This window comes from Magnolia sinica, chromosome 5, assembly GCF_029962835.1.
Source record: "Magnolia sinica isolate HGM2019 chromosome 5, MsV1, whole genome shotgun sequence".
Classification (NCBI taxonomy): Eukaryota; Viridiplantae; Streptophyta; class Magnoliopsida; order Magnoliales; family Magnoliaceae; genus Magnolia; species Magnolia sinica.
In genome coordinates, this window is record NC_080577.1 from 27,076,947 (window position 1) to 27,095,284 (window position 18,338).

At 40.3% G+C, this 18,338-nt stretch overlaps 2 protein-coding genes across 6 annotated transcripts in view; both read right to left on the bottom strand.

The window, feature by feature from the left end:
* Positions 1 to 613: 613 nt before the first annotated feature.
* On the bottom strand, positions 614 to 3,728 carry LOC131245836 (pentatricopeptide repeat-containing protein At3g51320). The gene is made up of 2 exons (XM_058245556.1): positions 2,406 to 3,728; positions 614 to 1,780 (listed from the first exon to the last, which is right to left on the bottom strand). Exons 1-2 carry the CDS (start codon positions 3,496 to 3,498, stop codon positions 1,149 to 1,151), a joined length of 1,725 nt encoding a protein of 574 aa, XP_058101539.1. The 5' UTR covers positions 3,499 to 3,728; the 3' UTR covers positions 614 to 1,148.
* Positions 3,729 to 6,114: 2,386 nt separating this feature from the next.
* LOC131245837 (uncharacterized) overlaps positions 6,115 to 18,338 on the bottom strand; it is a 28,628-nt gene continuing 16,404 nt past the window's right edge. For 4 of the 5 annotated variants that reach the window (XM_058245557.1, XM_058245558.1, XM_058245560.1 and 1 more), the window contains 11 exons: positions 18,158 to 18,310; positions 16,480 to 16,580; positions 14,766 to 14,879; positions 13,394 to 13,620; positions 9,930 to 9,988; positions 9,660 to 9,842; positions 9,425 to 9,548; positions 8,912 to 8,970; positions 7,279 to 7,424; positions 6,988 to 7,155; positions 6,115 to 6,502 (listed from right to left, as the gene is read on the bottom strand). In XM_058245557.1, the coding sequence (XP_058101540.1) occupies positions 6,194 to 6,502; positions 6,988 to 7,155; positions 7,279 to 7,424; positions 8,912 to 8,970; positions 9,425 to 9,548; positions 9,660 to 9,842; positions 9,930 to 9,988; positions 13,394 to 13,620; positions 14,766 to 14,879; positions 16,480 to 16,580; positions 18,158 to 18,310 (1,643 nt within the window). In that variant the 3' untranslated portion in view covers positions 6,115 to 6,193. Of the gene's footprint in view, positions 6,503 to 6,987; positions 7,186 to 7,278; positions 7,425 to 8,911; positions 8,971 to 9,424; positions 9,549 to 9,659; positions 9,843 to 9,929; positions 9,989 to 13,393; positions 13,621 to 14,765; positions 14,880 to 16,479; positions 16,581 to 18,157; positions 18,311 to 18,338 lie in introns of those variants that run through there. The other variant, XM_058245561.1, reaches the window with a different exon arrangement.

The window sequence follows — 18,338 nt, forward strand, 5'->3', positions numbered from 1 at the left end:
TGTTTTTGAGAAATCTACCCCATCCATCCATTTTTCCTTATCATTTTAGGGCATTATCCCAAAATTGAGGCAGATCCAAATCTCAAGTGGACCACACCACAGGAAGCAACGGTGATAATGATTCTCACCGTTAAATATTTTTTAGGGCCCACCGTGATATTTATTTGACATCCAACCTATAGATGAGGTCATACAGACGTAGATGATGGAAAAAATAAATAAATATCAACTTGATCCAAAAATTTGGTAGCCCCAGGAAGTTTTTAATGGTGAAAGTTCAATCAACGCTGTGTGGCCCACTTGAAATTTTGATCTAAGTTTTGGGTTCATACCATAAAATTATTTTTAAAAATGTATAGACGGCATGGATTTATGACTAACATCTTGGTGAGAGCCACTTACATCCCAGCGGAAGAATTTCACGTGAAAAGGCAACTACCGCATCCTTGAGAGAGTTAGAGAATAGGGTGAAGAGGCGTGCGAGAGAAGGAAACTCGCTCTTTCAAGCTCGCGCTAAGAGCACCTTCATCCAAACCGTCTGCCTTATTCGATATATATATATATATATATATATATATATATATATATATATAAAAGAAAACCAAATAAACCATTTAAAATAAAATGCTTGCTAAATATCAATTAAAATAATGAGAGACAACTCTAGCTGTTTGACTGTTGAACTTTTTAACATTTCCATTGAAAACGGAACTTTAAACCATCCACTCCATGAGGATTTAGTAGGGGTTTTCCATGTCCACAATTTTGGATTCTTCATATCCAAACGATGGTCAACATCACTCCACGGAGCGTCAATTGAGCGAATACTGGAGAGATTGTTCATTACGATTCCAGCCACTGTCCATCCAAAGAGGCAGCATATGAATTTGGACCGTTCCGATTGATGTCTCTATAATCTAATCACATCTCAGACCAGAAAATGCACGTCTGGCATGAGCCCAAATGAGAAAATAATCTTTTTATTGGTTTGGAACGTTCTTGCTCGTGAAGGTAAGCAAAACTTTTGAATTCGCATTTCGAAATCCTTTTGTGGGGTAAGCTACAATGAGGAAACCAAAAACTTCCATGCCTACCCACTGCAATTATCCAAATCAACACAAGGTTACGCAGGCGCTGTGTTCTGGTTGCTAGCCAAATTCCATGGGGTCAGGCGATTCTATTCCCACCTTTGGCCTCTCTGCCAATCCATCCATCATCATATATATCTTCTCCATCTCTGGTTGTGATCTATCTCCTACTTTAAATTCATGGACGATTTCATTCAAGTCTATAAGACTACTCCCGGGTGTTACTCTCACCCCTCTTTCCTTCATCATTCCCTTCACCTTAGCAACATCCTCCCATCGACCCGCAACTGCAAACACATTCCATAGCAAAGCATAGCGAGAGCCGTTGTATGGTTCCAACTCAATTAGGCGCTTCGCTATCTGCTCTCCCAATTCAACATCCCCACGGAACCGACATGACCCAAGTAAGCTACTCCACACCATTGATTCTGACCCCTCAGGCATGTTCCTTAAGACCTCCTCTGCCTCTTGAAGAAGCCCAAACCTACCATAGAGGTTAGCCATGCACCAAAAGTGAGCGAACTTGGGTATAATGCCATATACACGGGTCATTTGATCCAAGTATTTCTTCCCTTCAAACAACAATCCAGCACGAGCACATGCACATAAGACCCCAACAAAGGTAACTTCATCTGGTAAAAGGCCATTTCCTCCTCGACGCACGTCATTGTCGCTGTCTTTATCTTCAGAACCTACAATAATAATAATAATAATAATAAATCAAAGAGTGAAAACAAAGAATAATTCAAAATAATAGGAAACAGACTTAAGAGTGTGAACTGTGTAACATGTTGACAAGGAGTTATCTGATACACCACCAGATGATGACACTCTATAACACATGCACAACCCAACTGTCTGCATGGAATACATGTATCTCACATCCAAGCCATTAAATAGTCGTAGTCAGGACAGTTAATGACTGATCATTGCCCAAAAAACACATGGGATGGATGATCATAACTGTCCACTGGCGGCCATAAAATGGATACCAAAACAGAAAAAGGTAAGCAATACAAATTTAATACACTAATGTCCATCAAGTGGAAGTTGAAATTTATCCAATTGATCTGATTTGTGGGTGTGCCCCACCTTAAGTGGGGTCCACAATTTGGAGGGTTCAGACTGATCTAAGAGTATGCCACATGGAGTGGCAACGAGCAAATGTGAGGATGGTGATACTCTAGTAGGGTATTAATGTTCCTTAAAAATAACTTGACAGTCAGGCCAGTGATCCACTAACGACTGATGAAAACACAAATCTATGGAAATTCTCCCATGATTAATTGAGGTGATGATAATGAGAACATAACACACCTTGCTGCACCATTTCCTCAAACAAGGCGAGCCCATCTTCTGGAATCCCTTGAATGCAATGCCCCAAAATCATGGCATTCCAACAAATCAAATTCCTCTCTTCCATCCCATCAAACATTCTCCTTGCATCTTCAGTCCTCTGGCATTTACAGTACATGTCAACCAAAGCCGTGTCAAATATCAAACTAGGCTCTACGAAGTTCCTCACCCAAAACCCATGAACACTTCTCCCTTCCTTAAGCCTAGCTGACCGACCACATGCTGTAACCGCACTCACCACTGTCGTAGGGCTCGATCTCATTCCCGCCCTTCCCATCTCCCGAAACAGCTTCAGCCCACAACCCGGATTCCCCCCTCTCAAATACCCTGCAAGCATGACATTCCAAGAAACCACATTTCTCTCCGGCATTACATCAAACAAACTGCGGGCACTAACCAAGTCGCCCATCTTTGCATACCCATCAACAATCGAGTTCCAAGAAACCAAATCCCTCACAGGCATTGCATCAAACACCTGCCGAGCGCATCCCACGAGCCCGCAGCTCGCATACATATGCACCAAAGCATTCCTCACATGGACAACCGCATCGACCCCATTCTTCACCGCCTGCCCGTGGCACTTCTCGCCATCATCCGCACACCCCTTCTTCGCGCATGAACTCACCAATGGTGGGAACGTGTAGCTATTCGGTAAGAACCCTCTCCGTAGCATCTCGAAATAGAACTCCACAGCATTGCCAGGATCGGACGACTGTGAATACGCCTTGATAACGGTGTTCACGCAGAAAGAGTCGGGGGAATTGATCTGGCGAAATATCAAGACAGTGTAAGTGATATCGCCGGAATCAGCGGAAAATTTCAAGATACGGCTGGCGGTAAACGGATCCTGGAAAAGGCCAGTGGAGATGAGATGGGATTGGATTTGGAGGAGCTGTTTCATGGATTGGCAGGAATGGAGAGGAAGGAGAGATGGGTGGTAGAGGGAAATGGTGTTTGGATGGGTAGCGGAAGAAAAGAGTCTGGAGGTGGTGGGATTTGAAGGGGAAATAAGATTGAAGCGGAGGAGGAATTCACGGAGGGAGGTTCTTGCCATTCATTTGAGAGTGCGTTTGGAAGGCTTTTTGAATTTGATTGGATTCTCGCCATCAACGGGCATTACACTACTTTGTTCGAACTCACAGAAATTACAGGGGTGGCGGCAAAGACTGGAAGTGTATTCCAATACTCCTATTTGCGTTGGAATACGTGGACAGTCGATCCGGACCGTCCATTAGTTCATTACATAATTTCATGGGCTACAGCGCTCTAATTACAACGATTGGATGATCCAGTCCATCCGTTGGCGCAGGAGAGTGCTGAGTGTGGCTGATGGGCCAGGAAAGAAAAAAAGTCGGAATTCGCTCAAAACAGTGGATGTTGGAATACCGTACAATAAAAAGCTCTGTGGGGCCTACCGTGATGTGTGTGTAAAATCCGCTACGTACATCATTTTACTTATATCATGTTAGGATGTGAGGCCGAAAATCAGGCTGACCCAAAATTCAAGTGGGGCACACCACAGGGAAAACGGGGTTGGAGATGCCCACCATCGAAAACTTCCTGGGGATAAGGGTGAAGTTTATATTCCATCCGAACCGTTCAAAATGTGAGTCTCACCAGGATGAAGGGTAAAAGAAAATATCAGCCCGATCCAAACTACAGTGGGCACCAAGAAGGTTTCTATGGTAGGCGTCCCCGTCCCCACTCTTCCCTTTGGTGTGGCCCACTTGAGCTTTGGATCTGCCTTAATCAAGTTTCACTCCTAACATGAGCTGGGAAAATGATGGACGGTGTGGATGTCGCAAACACATCATGGTCGTCCTCACATAGCTTTTTCTTGCACTGGCTTCCTAGTTGTGTGGTAGGGAATTCGCATCCACTGTTATAGCTAGAGCCTCCGTATCCTGCTCTCGGCACAAGTGCCGATGTCAGTTTTGGGTGTGACGTCAGGACAGATCATCGGGTGGGCCACACCATAGATTTGCCGTTGCATGAAAACCGTACCTGTCCGGTCATCAGGTGCCCCGCGACAGGAAGAACTCCCGGTGACCAGACTCGCTTTTGGGTTCCAGTGTGTGAACGGTGGGTCCTCAGATAAACAATCGGATCTCAGCCACGTGGAAAATGATGGTTGACATGAGAGAGGCATATATTCCTACCTGATAAATGGCCCGGAACTGACACGTGTGCCATCCCGACCCTAGCCACCCTATACAATCTGCTGTGGATTTGAATCATAACGGGACACACCATAGGATGAATGTACCATCATTCCAAGTCGACCCACGTTTCTTTTGCAAGTGTTCTAATCATCCACCCTAGTTTTCAAATGGCCGAGTTTGGGTGTTCCTTAATCTGGTGGGGCGCACCTGATGACTGGGTCGGATGACATAGACACAACAAAGTGGACCCCACATTCCATCTGAAAGTTTCTACGATAAGTGCCACCCTCCCCATTGTTCCCTTTCGTGTGGCCCACCTAGGTTACGGATCAAGCTTGATTTTGAGATCTAAGCCTAACATGAGGGACGCATCTAATGGATGGGTTTGATGTCCACTCACACATCACACTGGGCCCCACACAACTTGAGTACGCCTGGCCCTTAAAAGCCCTAATCACAAGTATTACCCCTAAACGATATAGAAAAAGAGGTTGAGGTTTAAAATTCATCATTGCTCTGGCTAAACATCTGTACGATTGTACAGTCTATAGCGGACCAAAATATCTGCCAGATAATGAGCTTGATCTGTGAATACACTCTATGATATGAGCCATCCATTCAATGGATCACCTATTGAATTGATCATAACAAAAAATTTGGACAGATCTGGATTTCTTAACATTTGATCAATCTTTCATTTCGTATCCACCTTGCACTTCAATCATCGGTTGGACTTTCCTATCCAATGTGGAATTGGTCAGTTAGACACATCCAATCTATGCAAATTGCGATCGATGGCCCACTCAAGATCGATTAAAAAATCCGGATAGATTGAAAAAACCTTTTATATAATCCGGCAAGTAATCTTTTGTGATAGTCCAAGATGTTACTAGGGTTGTCAATGGCTCGGACCTGAGGTTACTGTTCGGGCCAGGCCTGAGGTTGGCTTTGGCCCAGATTTTGAACGGTTCCGGCGGCTCGGCATATTCAAATTTTCAATTTTGCCAGGCCAGAGCCTGCCCCATTGACAACCCTAATGTTACTTACATACGAAATGACATGGACCGGCTAGCAGGCTCACGTCATGTTTAAGCATGCTAAAATGCATTATGCTGAAGCTAAGAAAACCCAATATCTACAGATCAAACCTTCATGATGAGCTGATGTTATGGTAATCAACTTGGTGGACCATTCCTAAGCTCCCACAGAACTTGGAGATGTTGTGCATTAGTCCATTTATCCAGACCATTTATCTGGTGGGACAGGATGGACCATGATCTGTTGACGGTGGGACGATGCAATGTTGCAACTGGGTGCCACCAGCTTTAGTTCCAGCTTTTAGCCAAAAAGAAAACCAAATGCCTCTTATAACAAGATCAGCAACTACACCCATTGAAAGAGAGAGAGAGAGAGAGAGAGAGAGAGAGAGAGAGAGAGAGTTGCACCAAATGTCATGATATTTCATGATTAATCAGTCTGATTTGGTGCAACCAAACAAACCTAAAGGATGAAATGAATGGTGCTAATTATTTGATAAATAGGAACCAAAACTATAATTTGCTACAACAAACACCATAAAATTACAGGCTAAGTAAGAGTTACATTGACCACGATGGAAGAGTCTGTGAAGACGATTTCTTTGGTGGAATTATCGGACGTTGGGTGGTCCCCACACTCAAACCTGATCCTCAGATGCAAAGGTTTCGCGAAGACCAAGTCTCTCAGATCATGGTGCGATTCTAACAGCAACTGGGCACATGCATCACCACCCCATTTCAGGCTTCTGTCATGGTTGGAGATGTCGAGTACCATCTCTGCAGTTCTCATGTCCTCCTGATCGCGGTGAGAACCATGCATATCATTGAGCTTCAAGTAGAGCACCGCATTAACAACAACCTGTATGATAACAGCAGATAATACAGCTACTTGCAACCGAGGTCTTAAAATATGCCATAACACCTGTAGGTGTTATGTAAAGAAAAGCTTGTATACTGGCCTTTTTTGGTATATGATGGCCTTTTTTGGTGTGGGTGTGTGTTAACAGCAGATAATACAGCTACTTGCAATTGAGGTTTTAAAAAATGCCATAACACACAAGTGTGCATGACATGTTCTTTTCTAAAGAGTCCACCATAAATGGTTCTAAATGTCGGTATCGGTCGGCATAACACGTGTGTGCATGACCTAAATGTGCAATAGGTCAAAATCGCGTTTGAGATTTGCTCAAGATGTGTACGTCTTTTTTTTTTTCTGTCTTTTTTTTCTATTCAGCACAGTTCTACGCCTTTTTCTTCAGTCATAATTGAACCATTATCTCATGGTTGCAACTATTTGTATGCACTGGAATGCTATGATTTCAAGGAGAATATTAACCAACAAACCTCACTGGTTCCAGGACTGATATTAACAGCACAATTGATATGCACCATGTTATCTTCTTCAGAGCTTCTATCTGCAGTTTCCTCCTCATCCTGGAAATTCGATACCACCTCAGGTTTTGAGAAGGCAAGGTTATCTAACTCATCATACCACTGTTGAGCAACGCCCACCTGCAATCAGTGATGAATTAACCTTTTACACTACGAGTGAAACAAAATTAGTATGAGTTTTTTTTTTTTTTTTTTTTTTGGGGGGTGGGGTTGGTGGCGGCTTTCATTGTAGTTAGTTGGTACCTTGTCAGAAGATGCAGCCCCACTTTCTGATCCTGAGACTTCAACAGCAGATCCTCTTGCTTGGCACCAGATACAACCTTCTTGTAATGGTGCTGCAAGCTCAGTACCCTCTGGAATGTCAATATTCACTCGTATGTCGCACCTTCCTGCATTATACAGAGATAGAAAAAAGAAAAAAGAAAATCATGAATATGGAATTGAAGCCTGGAATACTTATGCTCAGTTTACAAATAACTATCTTGCTCATTTTCCAAAGAATTGTTCTTGCTCCAGTACTACTGAACTACTCTTCCTCTATTATCATTGGTTTTTACTTATTTAATCACGCCTGTGGTAGCTTTCGCTCTCATTGCCGGTTCCAATCCTGAATAAGGGAAGGTTGATTCAGTTTGGCAGCCAACTTGAAAATTTCGCCACAACTTTTCTCATGAATCCTGAAAATCTGATTATTTATTAGTATTCTTACTATTATTATTCTCATTTGGTAGGAACTCAGTTTAAGTATAGTGATCCGCCTGCCTCTGCAACATTGACTCCAAGACTATTGACTTCTTGTACAATTGTGTCCTCAAGCACATCTAACGCATGGGCATTTTCACACCGTGCTCGAGTGGGATCACTCGTGTGAGGGGAGGCCCACCCATGTGAAGTGGGGCCCACGAGGAGGGTTCCGCCAAGGTCCTGACCCATGGGATGTGGGGCCTGGGCTATGAGATAAAGGGATTGATTCGCCATGCTCTATCAATTCGAGCTTTTAGAGCAAGTAGTTAATTGTCCTGCATCAACATCTCCTCAGACACTAATCTTGTGTCCCCTTCCCAATGGCAACATTTCAAGCAATGGTGACCTCGTTGTCAACAAACCCATGAGAATTAAACAGCTGAAACCGAGACGGGTGAAATTAGAGAGTTTTCTAAGCCCTCTCTAACTAGCAAACATGGTGACACTTGCCATCCTGGGACATGTGGGCCATATAAGCAGTTCATCAAGTAAGCCTCACTTTGTAGACAACCTCACCCAAAAATCAGGCTGGTTCACTGAAAAGGCAGGCCACTGCGTACAATGAATGCGGACAGTGGGCAGGTTTTTTTTTTTAAGCATCCATTGTTTTCATACGTGTGTGGCCCACATGATGAATTGACCAGCCTTACTTTTGAGCTGGGCTATCTTATGCAGTTGAGCACATCTGATAAACAGTTCAGATGCTCCGCGCACTACAAGCCGGATGGGAAATGTATAGTTCAGGTCCATGTCACAGAAAAATAACTCAAGGTTGAATGTAATTGAGGTTGGGGAAAAGTTTCAAACATGGGTAGGATTTGAGCATAAGGTAGCGGTTTCATAATTTCCCATTTTGCTTGCTTTTCTTTCCAAGTATGTCCTCATCACTATTCTTTATTGTGCAAATGTTGCTCAGTATGATGTTTAAATTTCTTGATCGAGCCCATTCTAAGTAATTCATTCTCTGTTTCCAAATTTTCACTACCACTTCAATCATTGAACTCAAATTCAGAAATGTAATTTGAAGGATAGCAATCTTGAGTAAATGATGAGCACACAACCTAGCGAGACTGTAATACTTTGGCAAGGGAAATTCTGATGATATGACCTTAAATAGCAAAGAACAGTATACCTGGTAGCACATCAAAATACTGAAGATGATCATTTCTTGGTCTCCCATATAAATCTTCACTGTCACATCAGTAATGATGATTCAATATTAGTAAGAATTTGAGACATGGATGCAAAAAGGATAGCGTTTGGATACATGGAATCCAACGGAAAAATATGGACAAAAACAACAATCATCTAATGATTATTTCCATGAACATGGTTGAAAAGGAATTTCACATCCAAGATTCTGTTTGGATAGAAAGTGTTATCCTCAAATTCATTAGACAATAGTTACCTAGTTTCTTGTGCTAGAGAATCCAAACTGGGGATAAGTGCAATGAGTACTTTGTGAATCCACGTATCCAAACAGCCCAACTGTCTTTTCAGTGGAACACAATTTTCCATTTCCACATGGATTCCACATATCCAAACATGCCCTAAATAAATTGCATAATTTAACAGCTGAATGCTAACTAACAATAATTATTTATGCATTGAAACACACATACTGGACAACAAAAAATCCCCTCACCGAACAGAAACCCTCTCCAGAGGGTAAGCTAACCAATATGGTAGCCCAAGAATCCCAAAGTTTGAAAACTGTAGACTTGAGACATCTCTAGATCCTTTATGAAACTTCAAAACTCTCTGACCAGCTTTTTGAGCATGTACATGAAACTAGCATCACTAAAACAGTAACAAATGCAAACAGGACAATAGTCAATAATAAAGGGACTGAAATTACTAACCCACTGAAGACTCGGTACCTGTATCGCAAAATACTATATCACTCTGAATAGTCGCAAAGGACGACATCAACCCAGCATATGAAAGTCCTAATGAATAGCTAGGATCTACATTCTGCTGCAACCAATCACCTAAAATCTCCTTCAACAAGGATACTTTCCTCATGATCATCTGCCCACAGATCTCCATAATCTTTGGAAATCCTTGAGAAAATTAACAAGTCAATGTTAGGGATGAATATTTGATAGAGCATAATATAGATAAAAAAGATAAACCAGTTAAACACATACCTTTAAGTACTTCTTTGATCTCCCCTGTAGCTGCATCCATAATCCATAAAGTTTCAAAACTGTAGATTAACGCAATAAGCAAGAGCGGCCTTTTAGACAATGGTCACAATACTGAATGCATTTAAATTAACAACGGTAAAGCATGCTAGAAATAGAATACATGGAGCTCCTACAAAAATTATACCCTGTATTTACTAACTCCAGTACATTTATGGGTTTCACCAAAGCAGATTGCTTTCTCCAAATAGTATACATTCATGGGAAGAAGCTACAAAAAGGCAAGAAAATACAACAGACAAGCCACTGATTCCAGAATCGCAAAAGCATTTTCTGACAATTTCACTCTGATCTCAAAGAAGCATAATTTGCAGAGATGAGTACCATTTATAATTGCCATAATATGACTGTGGCATGGCTGGGAAAATATTGGCATGACGGGATCTGAAAACCAACCCCTCATCACACAGAAGTCTGGTTGCTATAAGCTTCTGCAGAACCAGGTTCCTCGCATGCAAGGAAAGAGCTGCATATTCCTCCTCAATATGTATAAGTACAACTAAATTTGAATTTCGAAGTAGATAGAGATTCAAGGTTTTAAATCGGTGCATCCAGCATTGTACCATTCACCCATGATACAGCTCATATCACCCCTGTCTCGGGCCAGTGGAGCTGTATGGTTCATGGGCAATGCTGGTATATATTGGGCAATACGTAGCATTTGGATGGTACTTTAAAACAAATGGTAGAGAACCAACTTTCAATCATAACAGCAAAATCATCAACACAATCATCAGGCCTAGCCCCAGGTATTCGGGGTTGGCTTTATGAGTCCTGTTTCACCAATGGCTTGAAAAGAGGTTCAACAAACAGCTGCCAACCAGTCATCAAACCTCCTTTTATCCAGGCTGTGGAGGGTTAGTTGCGATTGCTACATGTGAAAAAAAAAATTGGTGACAATTAAGATTTCCCTAGGATGCCTAACAAATTGAATAACAATTACTAGTCTAATAAAGTGGAAACAACCATATAGCAATTTCCTTCGGTGGCATTCATATTGGAGATACAGGCTATGAATTGCAATTCCATTGCTTTCAAGTGGGACTTGAAATAAATGTACCTTTGAGGCTACTTCCTGATTTTGAATACTAGAAAGCATCACCAAATTTTTGTAATTTTCCTTTTGATTAAACATGAATTTGTAATTCAATTCAGCTGTGAATCCAAATGAAGCCTAAAGGAGTGATTGAAACAAGTTGCTCTGATGGGAAGAGAGAAGGCCCATCGAAATTAATTAAATTGGCAAAATAAGTGGAAAATTTAACACTGTTAGTGCACTGATTTGTGCACCTATTTGTCAATCACGTGCGTCTATGTGTCAATGAGTCAGTTGAGCCCTTGGAAGCCGAAGACCGAAGACATAAGAGGACAAGAAGCATCAAGGAAGCGAAAAACAAGTAAATTGAGGTACCTTGGTGACCCTAACCTTAGATCCAAAACAACCTAGCCTCTAGATGATCCTAACATTTATAGGTAAACATTTTATTGATCATTCCATAGCCTTAGGAGCCAAATTGGAATATGATAAGATAAGCTAAAAGAGGTGTAGAGTTGTTGTAAACCAATTTGCCCAAAACAGCAAACTTTCGAGCAAAGCTCAATTTACTTTGATTGATCAAGTCGATTGATCGAAAGTAGAGCTCGATTGATTGATCGTGGCCAAAACTATCTAGCGATTTTTCTTGCATAAATCGATAGAGTTCGATCGACCAAGGATACCGTTATTTGCCCGTTTTATAGCCGTTGCAAACCAAAAATCTATATAAAGGGCATTCTCGCATTATGCTTCATGATGGATTTTTGGTGCAATAGAAGCCTAAGTGATTCTCCACTCATATCCCTCATTCTAAGCCTCTAAACCAAATAGAATCAAGTCTTCTTCTTGAGCTTTATCACTCTAATGAGGATTCCAACCTCGGTTATGAAGATGAACTTGATCTCTCAATTGTTCTAAAGATTAAACATGAACCTATAGTCAAATCCTTATCTAAATTCCCTAGAACACCCATCTAGGTGAATCCCCCCCATTGGAAAACAATTATTCCTTTAGTTGTACGAGATTCCACCATCACCCCACCACTTTGGTAACCTCATTGGTACATCGAATGTAAGATGTTTGTTCATGGAGCTAAACCAACAGCATCAACGAACGTGGGAGCAATTGAGAAGCCGATTCAACACAAGAGAGCATTGAAGAGACATCTCAATAATGCGCTACGCATGGGACTTAATCTGACAAGTTGTCAATCGTAAAGTTCATTCACATTCTTTCCTTGTATAGGATTGAGTGTAGAGTTTGTGACCCAAACTCGAATAGGCTCTTGTGTAGGACCTACGCTCTTGTGTAGGGCCAAATTCATCGGACACGGGTGTGTACCCGTTAGTCTCCTTGGGGAGCCTCCAACAAGTGTGTATGTAAGGCCTTGGATTAGGACCGCTAGTGGTTGTTGGTTAGCCGATAGAAAACCAACTTAAGTCTCTTGCGGGAGCCACTGACATGGGTGGAAACGTGTTCCTCCAACACAGGAATGTACGTGCGTTAGGTCCTTGTGTAGGGTTGTAAAGGTTAGGAGTGAACCTAATGAAAACTATATATTTAATACCAATACACTGGAGGAAAGTGCATCCACGGGAAATGGAATAAGAAAATTGAACCACTATGCATGCTTGTGTTTATGATTATCAATTGAGCACAATTCTATTTATATTTATGTGATTGTTTAGTTATACTATATGAATGTTTGAATTGAATTGTATGCTAGACACTTAACTTGCAAAGCACACACAAGCTCATTATCTCTTATAGACTAGTTACTTAATTGTTATATCCGTTGTAGTCTATGTGATTGGACCCACTTTGGCTTGTAAGCCTTAGTGTTAATTTGACTTATTAGTCTTAATTGCTAGATTGTATTAATTAGGCAAAGAATTTTAAAGTGATCATATTCACCTCCCCTCTAGGCCTTTAGTCATAATTCTAAGCTCCGCCAAGCTTCCACACACACCATGGTAAACAATCCACGCAATTTCCAACACTACTAATTTGCATGAAATGAATAACAAGAAAATGACCAATTGATTTATTGCAGTGAAAAGTAGTGCCACCCAAGAAGAAATAAAAACTCCACTGAAAGTGTCTTGTTTGGGGGAGACAATAGCCATCTTTTTTTTTTCCTATTGGTATAATAGCCATCATTTCAGTGCCCTGAAACGCTAAAATTCCATGAGCTAGATCTCCAATGAAAATGTCTCATATAGCCCGGGATAGCAATACCATGTGCACTTCAGCAGCGGTGTGTATTTACCATTTGCCTCACCACCAATAGATGTCAAGTAATAGTTGGGGAAAAAGCAAATGAAGAGATATTTACTTGCACTTGATCAAGAACTTAAAAAGCATGCAGTACCTGCGATTAATAATAAATAGATCATTTCCCTCTGATTTCATCAAATGCCAAGGAAAAGCAACCGAGTCCCCGTCAAATTCCATTGGCAATGGATCAGCTTCTCTTCCCATTCCCAGCTTATCTAGGATCCAAGTCCATAAACTACCAACTCTTTTATCTGAACTACGTAATGGGTACACTGTTTCCAGCACTCTTGTTTCCATATTAGCTCTCTTGATTGCATGATTCTTCCGAAAAAGGAACCAAAAAGAACAACAAACTGATTAGATTCAACAAATGAACCATTAAGATGAAATAACAATTAATTCTATATATGAAAACAAGGTTTCTAAAAGAGGTCACTGAAGAGTGCCAAGATTGGTCATGAAATTTTAGATTCGATTGAGTCACATGGTCCATGGGTGCCTAAAACAGATGAAAATCTAAAGAAAGTCACATTACGGCCATTCTTTTTCAACTGTGCATTGTGCAGTCCACAATTTGAATGGTACAGTGAATTGGGACCATCAAACCTTGCTGTTCATTATATAAGAGCACTTTGGTTCTTTTAGGCACTAAACACTTGCAAATTTTTTCACACTTCTATAAAGTGACTATTGAGTTCAAACTTGCAAATGGCATTTATTGGAAACTACTAAAGACTGATCTATATGTTGAGCATAAAAAATAAATAATTGATGGCAATTAGGAATTGGGTCAAAGATAAAGAAACTTTGAATTAAACAGAATGCCCCTTCAATTTAGCTTTCAATGAAGCTTGGGAACAATCATTGGCATGATATGAATTCTGAATCATCATCTTGTCATCATCATAGCTTTGTCCCCACTATTTGGGGTTTGCTTTGCCAATCATTTTGCTTGGCAAACGTTAGATGACTGGGTGCTCACCAAACATCAATCCTCCTCCTTTACCCAGGTTAGGAACCAAGTGGCATGTACCAGGCAAAGCTGTGAAACCAATTTTGAATACGTAGACATCGTGCCATAAATGCTTTCACTTATGGTCACTTTCACTTTTCATTTTAATACCCTTTCAGCCAATTGCTTTCACATTTCTCATTCTTTATAAAACTTTTGCAACAATTCCCTTTTCACGAGAGCTTTTGTACTACTTTCTGTGCGTTGCCCTCTGCCCTCTTGTCACTCTTTGGGAGGCCAACTCCATTTCCCAATATTAAACAATGGTTTTATAAGGGTTTTTACACTTTTCAATGCTAGTGCACTACATTCTCTTGTTTAAAAATGAAGAGCACAACAAATATATTCTTGAGTGATCAAGTTCTACATGCAGTGCAGGAGTTAGTAGGGCAAAACGGTATGCAACTCATACACCTATGTATCAACAACTGGAAGCGATTGATAGATTACCTACCTCTGAGTCCACAAAATATAAGCAATCCTCATCAGCATGATAAAAAGAAGCTGCAGGCCGCAATAATTTGGCAGACTCAAATTCCCCATCCTCAGAACCTGGGGAGGAACCAATCTAATAAATGGAATCAATCAGTTCCAACCGAGTAATCTCAATGCAAGAATGCATGCCTTGGTCAACAAAGTCAGAACTGAGAGGGGAAAGGGAAGATAGGGAGGAAGAGAATGAGCCATGAACAAGCATGTAAAGCTATAAGTGCCACAAGGATACAGCAAATGTAATCAGCATTTGGTTATCATTTTTATTATCAGCTAAAATGCAGGACTACAGCAAAAATAATTCATGCAAATGCTTGGATCCTTACTCTTGCACGGGTGGTAGACTCTCAGGAGTTTTAACACCCGGTCAAGGGTTCGAGTATCCATAGGTACTGAAATACCATAATGGCGTGAGTGTGTGAGGGTGTGTGTGCGTGTGTTTAAAAAATAAATAAATAAATAAAATTTTAAAAAAAATAAAAATAAAAAAAATTCATGCAAATGCTTGATCAACATCCAGTACTGTTTTGATTAATGGGGTTAACCAGGGATCAACCTTCTACCATTACTATCACAGTGATCGTCAACTGAAAATGGTCGAAGACTCAAAATACACTGCAATGTTTGTAGCTGTGCCTTCTCTGAAAACTAACAAGGTCTCATCATCATTTAAACAGAGATCTTGATATGATTAAACACAGTTTCCATGACGATCTCAACGCCATTTTCTGAAAGATGGTCAACGGTCATTCCAGAAGCAATAGGCAGTACATTCATTGAAATGAAGAAGTTGCCCAGCACTATCTCTATGAACCACGGTTCTGATTATCGGTATTTGGGGGGGTGGGGTTAATCGGCCTGGCCGAAAAAAGAAACGAAACAGGTGCCGCATATCAATATCGGTACGTATTAGACAATATCAGCCTGTATTGGTCAATTTTTATTTAAGCCAAAGATTCATATATATCAGGAGAAAGAGAGAATAATAAGATATTCAAGAATCTCTTCTTTTTTTTTCTTTTTTTTTTTGTAATTTAGACATGCATATAATGGTGTATCAGACCATTCTTTGATGAGAATGTTGTATGTAGGTTTGACTTGCTGAAGGTCAACTAAATAAGCCCTAATTGAACACAAATCAAGGATGATTTGGTGAACTAGAGCCTGTTACATTGAAATACAACAAAAGGAAGATGAAAATATAAAAAAGAAAGTGAAGGTTTACCGTTCTTTTCAATATTTCCTATAATGGTCCACTTCGCTTCAATTTGTCGAATCTCATTCAATCATTTGTTTTGATCCCAAAATAGGTTTAGATCTAGCTTAAAATGAGTTTTTGAGCTTTTTCCATTGTTTAAATGAAAAAAAAAAAAAATGAGACGAGTGAAATTTTGAAAAAAGAATCAAAATTGGCCTTTTATGAGCGTATCGGTCATTTCCGCCCCGTATCAGTGCCAATACGGGCTGATACAAGTCAATTTTTTTGTTTCGGGCCAATACAACCCCATATTGCACATCGTCTCATGCCGATATGGATACGATATGGCCATATCATCCGAGATAATACCGATGTTCATATATATGCTATGAACGAAAATATCCTCAAATCTATAACTCTATTTCAGGCTTGTCAAAAATCAGAAATTGACAGATTAAAAAAGAACTTGCATACATACACAGTCTAACATTTTCCCCTTGCAATCGGTTATGATGATCCGGTGATGATTGGTGTCAGAAAGGAATAAGCGACCTCCATCTTCATCAGCAGAAATGCAACCTGAAATCAGGAGAAAATGTATCTTTAAATTTTAATTGATTTATCCAAACAGACAGGTTTACTAGTAATAGTTCACAATGCACAGGCCTATGTTCCAACAGATATTGCAACTTCAGAATGTCATCGGATGGACTTTACACAATAGTACACAAAATACTATTAGGTAAACGGTAAAAAATCATGCCAGTTCCAAAAAAAGACAATAAGGTAAAACTTGTGGTTTGGAGCTGTAATTTAGAGACTTGAGGTTATGGAACAAACAGCAGCTGAAAGATTCCAGTTTCTCAAGAACTGAAAGGAGATAGTGCATGTTATCATGCTTGAAAATCATAAACAATAGGTGAACTTCAGTGAGACAATGACAAGGCTGCCGACATTTATCAGAGCAGAGCATATGCTCAAGACACTTATCAGACCACACACACAAGAAGATGCTTGTTGTCATGCTTGAAAACCATAAACAACAGGTATATTTGAGTGACATGGCCACCAGCATTTATCAGAATGCACAGGAGCCTGGTCGCACGCATGCACAGAAATTTATCAAAGCATATACTCGATACATTTATCAAAGCACGTCTATGCGCGCACACATTCAGAGCATATACTAGACAAATATGCCATTCCAATGTCAGTTAGGCATGTTGAATGTAGACCGTTGACTTTTGTCCCTCTAAATGTCTATTTCTTTGTGCATGTGCAGCCCACTTGATCAAGGAATAGATTAGGAACATTCAAGTGGGGAATTTTATCAATTTTCAGGCCTGGTAAAAGGGCCCAGCCATTTTTTTGGGCTTGAGCTTGGGCAGTTGGGCCTATTGTGCTAGGGCTGCTAGGCCCATGACAGGCTTGGGCTAGGCTCGGGCGTTGGGCAGTAAGTGCTGGACCAGGTTGGGCTTTAGCAGGGCCATGTCCCAAACTGGGAATATTACCTCTAATAGTTGGGGAAGACACAATAGAAGAAAAAGAACACCTACCCACATAGACATTCACATGGCTTCATCAATTGGACCATTTCATTTAAGAATCAAATCCTCATATGAATTAGTTAACTAGTAATGGCAGTCATCTACACCGAAGCTGCCACAACCACATGTTACCTTGATCTAATTCTATTTGAGAATATTGCTAATTCAAACCAACTGACAAGAAACCAATCATACCAAAATACTTGAAAGATGCATAGAAACAGAAAATTTGCTGCTAATGGCTATCATCTACACCAAAGCTGTCACAAAGACATGTTACTTTTGATAGAATTCAATTTGAGAACATTCCCAATTCAAACCAGCTAAGCAGAAACATGTTAACATGTTACTTTTGATCTAATTCAATCATACCACAGTATTTCGACAGAAAGGTACTTAAGAGGCAGAAAATTGCTTTAGAGATAGATGACAACAACTGTAATACACCTCTCAAAGTTAAAAAAGAAAAAGAAAAAGAAAAGGAAAGAAAAAAAGCATAATGAAGGAAAATTACCAAATGCAAGGTTTTAATAAAAAGAAGATGGGAAAACAATACCAGGAAAATATAGAAGTAAATTTCTGAAAGAGTACATATGCAGAAAACAATACCAGGAAAATATAGAAGTAAATTTCTGAAAGAGTAAATATGCAGATCTTTAATGACATCTGGCTCCACTCCAGTGCTTTTCCCCACTCCAGTGCTTTTCAAGTTGTGTACCATAACAACATTTGCATTCTGTAACACATTGAATTCTTCTATCACTGCATATTTTTTGAAGACGAGTTAATG

Bases quoted from the DNA above. Each gene is read 5' to 3' on its own strand.
- LOC131245836 (XM_058245556.1), bottom strand. From the start codon at position 3,498: ATGGCAAGAACCTCCCTCCGTGAATTCCTCCTCCGCTTCAATCTTATT. The intron at 1,781-2,405 runs GTGTGTTATGTT...TTATTATTGTAG, and splicing joins TGAGGAAATGGTGCAGCAAG to GTTCTGAAGATAAAGACAGC.